The 9,449-nt window shown below is 36.6% G+C and overlaps 1 protein-coding gene across 3 annotated transcripts in view; it reads right to left on the bottom strand.

The window, feature by feature from the left end:
* Positions 1-1,416: 1,416 nt before the first annotated feature.
* Positions 1,417-9,449, bottom strand: part of CCDC186 (coiled-coil domain containing 186) — a 48,194-nt gene continuing 40,161 nt past the window's right edge. For 2 of the 3 annotated variants that reach the window (XM_078077091.1, XM_078077092.1), the window contains 3 exons: positions 9,001-9,211; positions 6,261-6,480; positions 1,417-5,623 (listed from right to left, as the gene is read on the bottom strand). In XM_078077091.1, the coding sequence (XP_077933217.1) occupies positions 5,540-5,623; positions 6,261-6,480; positions 9,001-9,211 (515 nt within the window). In that variant the 3' untranslated portion in view covers positions 1,417-5,539. The remainder of the gene's footprint in view (positions 5,624-6,260; positions 6,481-9,000; positions 9,212-9,449) is intronic. The other variant, XM_078077093.1, reaches the window with a different exon arrangement.

Genomic DNA, 9,449 nt, shown 5'->3' with positions numbered 1-9,449 from the left:
GGCACAGGCTCCTGGGGACCAGGTTTGTGGGGAGATGGGATCTAAGGGGGCTCTGGTGGAAGAACAGACACTGAGAGTGTTTCTCCCATGGGGAAGGCAGAAACAGCTCAAACCTGCAGCAAGGGCAGCTGGGGTGATGGACATTTCCGGGTGTCTCACCTAGTCAGAGTTTATAAAAAGAACCCAAGAAATGACAGGTAGTGTGTTAAGTTTAACTGATATTTCCCGGGACGAGCAAAGTGGGAGGGTGCTGAAAATATACACACACTACTTACTGCCCTTGGGCCTTTATTTATTAAAAACAAAGACTAGGGCACCTGGGTGGCTCAGATGGTTAAGCGTCTGCCTTCGGCTCAGGTCATGATCCTAGGGTCCTGGGATCGAGTCCTGCATCGGGCTCCCTGCTCAGCGGGGAGCCTGCTTCTCCCTCTGCCTCTCTCTCTCTCTGTGACTCTCATGAATAAATAAAACATTTTTAAAAAAAACAAAAAAACAAAGACTATATGGTGAAATGGTGTGGAAAACCACTCGTGTATTTAATATATTCCCCAAGTTAATGCAACTAGCAGTTGACTATCAATAACTTATGTTTTTTATTTCAGTGGATCCTAAATGGACAATTGAACTATTTCTGCAATGTGTTAATGGTAGAGATTCCTCTCTGGAATATAACATACTATCCCTTTTTTGGGGAGTGCAATTAGGAGGGCAGATAGTCTATCTGGCAAACAGCGTGGCCTTCGGGCAATCAAAAAGTAAAACAAGGCTGAAAATTCCTCAGAAATAGCATACTTCTTAAATGCATGTTTAAAAAAAACAACAACAACCAAGAATCAAGTCTCTTACATACAATGTAAGAATTAACAGTGCATCTCTACAGAGGCAGGGACGTCAAGTCTGGTCACATTGTTCTCAATCATTAAAACGGCATTGGTCCTCCTCAGACACAGGCATCCTCTTAAGCTTCTAGTCCTAATGAAGTGTGTCCTCATTCTACAGTCATTGATTGGAGCAGAGTTATTAAGAACAAAACAGACATGGATATAAGTTCAGCGGAATGGTCTTTCCAATCTCATGCCTGAGCGTCCACTGACCAGTTAAGAACTACAAGCCAAAATAAACAATAAAATAAACACCCACCACAGCCAGTGTCCCTTTCCCTCACTCACTCTCTTCCCGCATACATTCCTTTCCTTGCAGACAAATCTGTAGGCTACCGGAAAGCAGACTATTGAGGACGTCACGTAAGCTTCCTCTATTCTTTTAATTCTACTCTTATTCCAAGGATCCTGATTTTAGGGGATTCTTTCCAATAGTGAAGTCATGAAGGTATGTGGCATAATTTAAGTGTACCAGAACTTGAGAGAAATGGAAAACAACACGGCGTGATGTGAAATATCTACCACACACGTTAACTTCATGAAATTAATGCCATTTCGATAGGTTTTTATTGAACATATTAGATTCTTATTATTAAGGCTAGGTAATTTGGGCAAGTGAGTACATAGATTTGTGGAAAACATGAATATATTACTGGCTTATCAAGTTCAATGAGAAATTTTCACACAGGCATGTGAAAATGTCTGTGAAAACAGGCATGTGAAAATCTGCCTTTTGTAAAAGGTCAAATTTTGTTACCAATTAAAACACAAATTTGAAATAGAACCTGGCATTCAATTTAATCTTTACTATTGTTCAGTGACTTCTAATAATAATTGGTATAATAAAGATAATTGTGGAAAGCAAAAATTCCTAGTGTGATTTAAAAAAGAAAATTCAAGCAATCTGAAGCAGCCTTGCCAACAGTCTGGAGAATCAGTCTGTCTAGCAAGTCGTGTATGTAAATAAATAATCAGAGATGCTACTAAAATACAACTTAGTAAACAGGCATTACCTATTTAATAAGTACAATATATACATAGAATTCTCTTGAAAAGCTTCATTTTATACAGAAACATTTACAAAATGAACAGTGTAATCAAATTAAAGATTATCTGTACAATGCACACATATATATATGAACTTTTGGAAGATAAACAAGTTTCATCATTGTAGTCAAAATGGACAGCCATATGCATTTTAAAAAAGGGTTCCATCCCAGAAAATACATCTTTAATATACAATTATATTTTTCATTTATCTTCCTGAAAATTCTTCATGTTTGGATACTTTTCCAATTATTTTCTCTTGTTCAGAGCCTTGAAAAATTTCAGGTTTCTAGTGCCACCAACTGGTGTTAAAAATTAACAATCTTAGTGTCAAAAAAAGATTGTTTTGTTTTAAAAAAGGATATTGAAAAACAGGCTACTAGAGTCAACATTCATAAGGCAAACTAACCATACTGAGTAGCAACATGATTGATAAAAATATTTTCACCACAGTAGCATTTACAATATTAATGGTTTTTAATGTTTTGGTTTCTTTCTACCAGTAAATCTTGGTTTAAATTTATATGCAAAAAATCTTTAGAAAATAATATGCTGGTAAAACAAAGTTTAGTAATACACATGAAAACATGATTAGAATTATCTTTGTGAGCATCAAGTAGGCATTAACAATTTACTAAAAGGGCAAAAATCAAATATCTCTTTACGGTCTTTGGATTTTTTTTTCTTCTTAAAGAATAATTAAACATCAAACTGTGACAGGGAATGTGTAGACCATTGTGAGACCACCTGCTCTCAGCATAACCCAGAGCAAGGATTCATTTCCCAAAGCTTCATACCACAGTGAGATTTCTGGGCCACTATTTGCACAAGTGGATTAACCTTCTTCCTTCTGCGGCAGGGCCTCAAAGAGTGGCTCCTACCGCCTCCCGCCATTTTCACTAGACCACAGCACCATGAGGACAACAAGTGCCCTGTCTGATTTGTTCACCAATAAAACCACAATACCCCGGATGCTGCCTGGTAATAGCAGGTTTTCAATACATATGTTTTTTAAGTGAATACATAACATGCTAGTAGCCTGATAAAATTTAATTCAAGATAAATCACTTTAAATGGTGATGAAGATAGAAAGTTAAAAAAAAAAAAAACACACAACACCAAAGTTCAAACCCATTTCTTTGCTCAAACCCACTATTTTCAATCCTTAACACTGAGCAGGCTAAAGTTTGAAGTGGTATGGGAAAAAAGGGAGTCACAGTAAGAATTCACTTCAAAATTAAAACCTAGAAAAGCATATGCAGATGTACACACAAAAAAAATAATTTCCTGCTCAAAGAAATCAAAACAGTGCTAACTAGCCAAAACAGCCTTTGATGTGTATAACTAATAATGAACATATAAATCTTGCCCCAGATCTCAGGTTTATCCAGACCGTTTTCCTTTTCCAGACAACCATTCTTCTCTCCATATATTCAATATATTAAGAGTAGAAGACCCTCTAAATCCTTACATTAGCAGCTTTTTGTGATTGGTATAAAGATCTGACATATGCACCTCTTTGTACATTACTTTGCTCAGTTCTAATCCATACACAAAAAGATACAATAGAAACTGAAGAACAAAAGGAAAATAAAAGCATTTTCTTCAAAAATTTTCCATAGCTTGAAAAATAAAAGTCAGAATATTGTTTATAATAAATAGCTTTCCTCTAAAGTAGTGTCACCATTTGAGTTCTCCAAATGAATGGTGGTAGCACACATGTTAATATTGGAATGTTTCACTTTTGTATGTAATAAAATGTATATATTTTTAAAAAGTGTATAGACATAGGACACTCTAGATCTGATCACTACTTGGTCTCCATTCACACATTTTGTGTCTTGGAGGAAAAAAACAAATATTGTAGTCTATGAATCTCCATTACAGAAGAAGTCATGAAATTTAGTTATGTTGGCTACTCTAAGTAGTCTTTAGGAATATCAATAGTACGTCTAGAAAAATGGGAAAATAATTCAGATTTGTTTGCACTTACCCCCTCTTACTTTATTTTGATAAATTATTATTGGTAAAAAGAACAAGACACATTATGGTAAGAGTAACACTTGTTATAGCTATTTTAAGAAGGTGTTTTTGGACTTATATTTCCAGTTTGAAAAGATTTTGTTTTTGGATGGCAAGACATAACTTGATATACAGAAAAAATAAGATGCTGCATTGAATCCTTAGCAAAAATTTAGTAAATGATCTTTTTAAACAATGTTGATTAAAAAAATGTTAAAACACATTAAAGGGATATTGCCACCATGAGCCCAACTTTTAGAGCCATACAATTCCTTAAAGGTTAATTCATCATCCCAAAGCTTACTTCTCTTAAGGAGAGAAAAAAATGATGCAAAAATCTAAAACAAAAGGGACACTTGTGGCAACATCTGCCTATTAGCCAAGGTATCCTATTACAGAAATGATCTGAATATAAGGAAATGTGAAAAGTCACGCTCAGAAATGATAATAAGTTACAAATTACAAGAAGAAGGAACAAAATTCAATGATGTAGAAATGCTGATACTATGACTGGCAACATTTAAGTGCACATCTTAAATATTGTAAAAATCCATCAGGATACATAAATTTGGCTCTAAAATTCCTTTGGTTACAGAGATGTAATTATTTTGTATTTTAAATAAATATACTGAAACACATCACATTGGGGACTGTAAGATCACGCCACTGGAATATATAGTTATATAATGGTAAAGAATGGTATTCAAATGAAATGGTTAACAGAGCCATATGCTGGATTCTCTTGGGAACTGGTTCTTCATAAATATCTTAAACATTTATCTTTACATTTGATGTTAGTAAAACTAAAGTATTCCAGTTTCAAAGAATTCATCATTCATCTCTCTGCTCTAACGACTATCTATTTCACATTTTAAAATACAACTGAAGTCCACAAATCTAAGTGAGCATGTTATTTAAAATCCTATTTTGTGTAACTGAAAAATAAAAAAAACTCAACATTAACTCAAACAATTTGAATCTGAAAAAAATGTACCTAGCACAGATAAGGAAACCGGACAGAGACATGCAATGTCTGATAACTGCTAACTACCAAGAGCTGGCTTTCCTATTAGCTTCCATTAAAATTAAGATTTAAGGACTCACTGGCATCCCTAAAATAAAACCAAATGTTATACTGGAATGTCAAAGAAAACTTTAATCACTTTAGTTTTCTTCATGTTGGAGAAATAGCATATTACTGAATGATTAACACGTGTCCTTTCATGCATAATTTTAAAAAGCTGAATCATTTTTGACGTTATATATTTTCAAAGGAAGAAATATGGAGAAGGGATTTTTGAAAGCCCTTGCAATAATGTTCAGCACTTCGTAGGACTATTAGCAATTTCAGTTGTTCTGATTCAGTGACAGGCTGTCACTATACAAACACAAATTTCATCAAAGCTCATTCTCTTACAGTATACACAGCAATGCATTCGTATTGTAAAAGGATACTTTTTTATACAGATGAAGCAAAACAATTTTTTACTGGCTGACACACAAAGCAGGGAAAATTTTTCCAACAACACTGGGCAGAGTGGCACCTGCTCCTTATGTGGCTTTTGTGTTTAGTGACCAAGAGCTATGTGTTAGGTTTTCTTCGTCCTCTGTTCTAGTTCATGCTGGTGTTTAATAAGACGTTCTATTTCTGTTCCAAGTGTTTGTAGATTTTCCTTTACCAATAAGAAAAAGGGGGAAAGAAAACAGAACTATTAAGTATCATAAGTATATAGATTCAGTTTGAACTGTTTTTGCTTAAATTTTGACACTGAAAGGGTGAGGATTAGTCTTCAGTGCTCTGTGGCACAAACCAGGTGCACAGCAGTTTTCAGTAAGTAAGTCCTGTACATTTCAGAATCTTTACTGAAGCTGCAGCAAATTTTAGTGCATATATTTATTACTACATTTACAACTTTATTTACTATCAAGGCCCAAACATAGCACAAATAGAATAGTTGGGTCGGGTAAAAGCCGCAAAAGTAAAGCTGGAAAATACATTAGAAAATGAATGCCTTAATCTTAAAATAGAGTCTCAGCGATTGATTATAACTAATTATACAGGTCAAAGGCCACCCACTGCAAAATAAACAACTGTCTGTACAATAGCTAAGCTGATTTTCTGCTTTTTCCTTTCCTTGCTAGCTTAAAAAATTGTATTTTTCAAGAAAAACACAAAAATTTTATCTCCAGGTAAAATGGCTACCTTGCATTATAGAACTAGTCCATTTACGGGCTAGCTCACACTATGAAAGAGGCACCATTATGCCATGCTTACTTACTGGCTGGTAAGTAAATGAGAAATACAGATACCTTCAAAGTAATATTTTTTAGTAATGTATCCTCCAAAACAGCCTGTAATTTTCTGTTGATCTCCAAAGAGAGGTCCAATGTTAATCCACTATCAGCTGGATGGGATGTATATAAAGATGCCATAATGCCACCCCGTCTACTTAAATGGACTTTGTTAAAATCGGATGCCTCTGAAGAAAGTGTGCCTGATTCTTCCCGTAAAATGTAACTCTGAATTATTCTGCAAAATAAAATGACACTGTCAGTTATATACTTGCAGAATTAAAAACATTAAAATTTACAAGAGTCAACTAATCATAAGCATGATGATGATTAGCGTAAAACAAGTACCTATTAGGTTAATAACAGTAATATGTTAGAAAATAAATTTTCTTATTCACATGGTATCTTTTTTTTTTAAAAGATTTTATTTGAGAGAGCGTGTGCACCCACAAGCAGCGGGGAGGGGCAGAGGGAGAGGAAGAAGTGCAGACTCCCCAGTGTGCAGGGAGCCGGACTTGGGGCTCGATCCCAGAACTCTGGGATCATGACCTGAGCTGAAGGCAGATGCTTAACTGACTGAGCCACCTAGGTGCCCCCCGATGATGTCTTAATCCCATTTTTATTCAAATGGTATTTACATTAAAGATATATAAACATTGTTTTTCTATTTCTTTCCTTATTACTTTAATCAAAATATTTTAAATTTTTTAAAAGATTTTATTTATTTATTTGACAGAGAGCACAAGCAGAGGGAGCTGCAGGCAGAGGGAGAGGGAGAAGCAGGCTCCCTGCTGAGCAGAAAGCCCGATGTGGGGCTCGATCTCAGAACCCCAGGAACATGACCCGACCTGAAGGCAGACACCCAACCTACTGAGCCACTCAGGTGCCCCTAATCAAAATACTTTTGAGCAATTTCTTTATTACTCCATTTCAGTTAATATTTTCTATTTTCTTGTTACTAACTTAGAACTTTATTCATTTTTTAAAAAGATTTATTTATTTAGGGGCGCCTGGGTGCCTCGGTCATTAAGTGTCTGCCTTTAGCTGGGGTCATGATCCCAGAGTTCTGGGATCAGGCCCCGCATCGGGCTCCCTGCTCTGCGGGAAGCCTGCTTCTCTCTCTCCCACTCCCCCTGCTTGTGTTCCCTCTCTCGCTGTGTGTCTCTGTCAAATAAATAAATAAAATCTTTAAAAAAAAAAAAAAGATTTGAGAGAGAAAGAGCATGCACGCGAATGTATGAGCAAGCAGGAGACCAGGGGTGGGGGGAAGTGGCGGCACAGGGCTCAATCTCGCGACACTGAGATTACGACCTGAGCTGAAATCAAGAGTCAGACACTTAACCAACTGAGCCACCCAGGCACCCCTTCTTTTTCTTTTAAAAGTCATGGGCCAACTTTTCGCTAAGTCTAAAATTATTTCAAAATAAAAATTAAAAAGTCATGGGTAAAAAGTTGCAATATATAAAAAATATATCTTAAAAGAATATGGTATTTTTAAGAGGAATTTTACACAGCAAATTTTTTTTTCCTTTTTACCAGGTGAGGAAGGAAGGCCCAAGCCCCAGAGAGCCCAGCTCCTAGGAGGGGAGAACAAGCCATTGGAGGGATGAAGAGGAAAGATCACAGGCCACAGGGTCAGGATGGAGAACCCGCAGGTGAGATGAACAAAAAAAACCATGCCAGAGGCCACTTAGCAGGGGGACGAAATAGAAAACAAAAGTGCATGAAAACCCGTCTCATCAAAGTGACTGAGAAAAAAGTAAGGTTTCATGCATGGTACCAAAGCAAAGAACATTAGTGCAAATTAAACGTGTATGGAACGCACTGCACAGCAGATTCCAGGCTGTGCTGACCAGGCATCCCGCCCACCTCACAGAAAGCCAGTACCCCCTGCTCAGGGGCCAGGACGCCCTGAGGCCCCCAAGGTCACCATTCAAAAGGCCGGTTCTTAGCTCAAGGCCCCTGGTGCCCAGCTACTGGGAGCTTGAGAAGCCAGTTTTTGACTTTAGGTCACACTGACCTAGTCCCAGCTGGGCCCAGATCCCCAGCTCTTGGTCTGTCACTTACTGGATTAGTGGTGACTCTGGAACATTTAGTGATGTGACCTGAACACCACCAGTTAATTTATTTGTCCCTGAGTTTTAAGAAATCAATGAAAGTTTAAGTCATAGGCACAGAATCTTGTACTTGGCAGGTGCCCAATAAATTACCCACTATGTCCTACCCAACAGGAAAGATAATCCACAACCCCGTATCTCATGAAAATCAAAAGCTAACAGAGTGCTTTTATTAAATCCAACATTATCTTAGTAACCTAAAAAAATTAAGATCTGTTGAACTCTAGATCACCTTAAACACCTGTTCATCTCTGTATTCCCAAAACCTAGAACATAGTAAATGATCAATAAAAGACTGGGAACTGAATGACTAAAATTAAGAATTATTTTTTGATCTAAAACTAATGATGTAATGTATGGTGATTAACATAACAATAAAAAATTATTTTAAAAAAATTATTTTTTGAGGGGCGCCTGGGTGGCTCAGTCATTAAGCGTCTGCCTTCAGCTCAGGTCATGATCCCAGGGTCCTGGAATTGAGCCCTGCAGCCTGCAGGGCTTGCTGTCAAATAAATAAAATCTTTAAAAAACAAGAATTATTTTTTGAAAGATTGGCTCTTGATATGATTAATTTTGAAAACAGTAAGTTTACCATATAAGTAATGGTATTTCAAACACAGATCGTGTTATATAATACATACTTTGTTTTTTTCCTAATTTCTTCCACCAACTGTTTGATATGATCTTCCATAAATTCTATCTTTTCATTTTTCCGGGCATGTGCTTTTTGCAGCCTTACAATCCTCTCAATCAACATGGCCTTGTCCACTTCTGGAAAGTTATCCACAGCTACTGACGACCTGGTATTTTCTGGAGATCGATCTTCTGCACTGCTTCGAGCATTGAGGGACCCTGAAGACCAAAAAAAAAAAAAAAGAAATCACTTAGGGTATTGTACTCAGTCTAGAGTCATCTGCTAATGTCACATATTATTTCTTCTAGTATAACCTGCAAATATTCGATCTAACAGAGTCGGGCACAGAATACAAGTCATACCTGGCCTGAGTTCTTATTTCTGAATACATAAATGACAGAAGTACCAAAAGGGCCTATTATGTCTCTCAGGAACCGGATGAGGAAGCAGCAATAG

The sequence above is a fragment of the Halichoerus grypus genome, chromosome 7 (assembly GCF_964656455.1).
Source record: "Halichoerus grypus chromosome 7, mHalGry1.hap1.1, whole genome shotgun sequence".
In the NCBI taxonomy this organism is placed as follows: Eukaryota; Metazoa; Chordata; class Mammalia; order Carnivora; family Phocidae; genus Halichoerus; species Halichoerus grypus.
The sequence above is the reverse complement of the archived record's forward strand: the minus strand, read 5'-3'. Positions and strand labels throughout refer to the sequence as shown.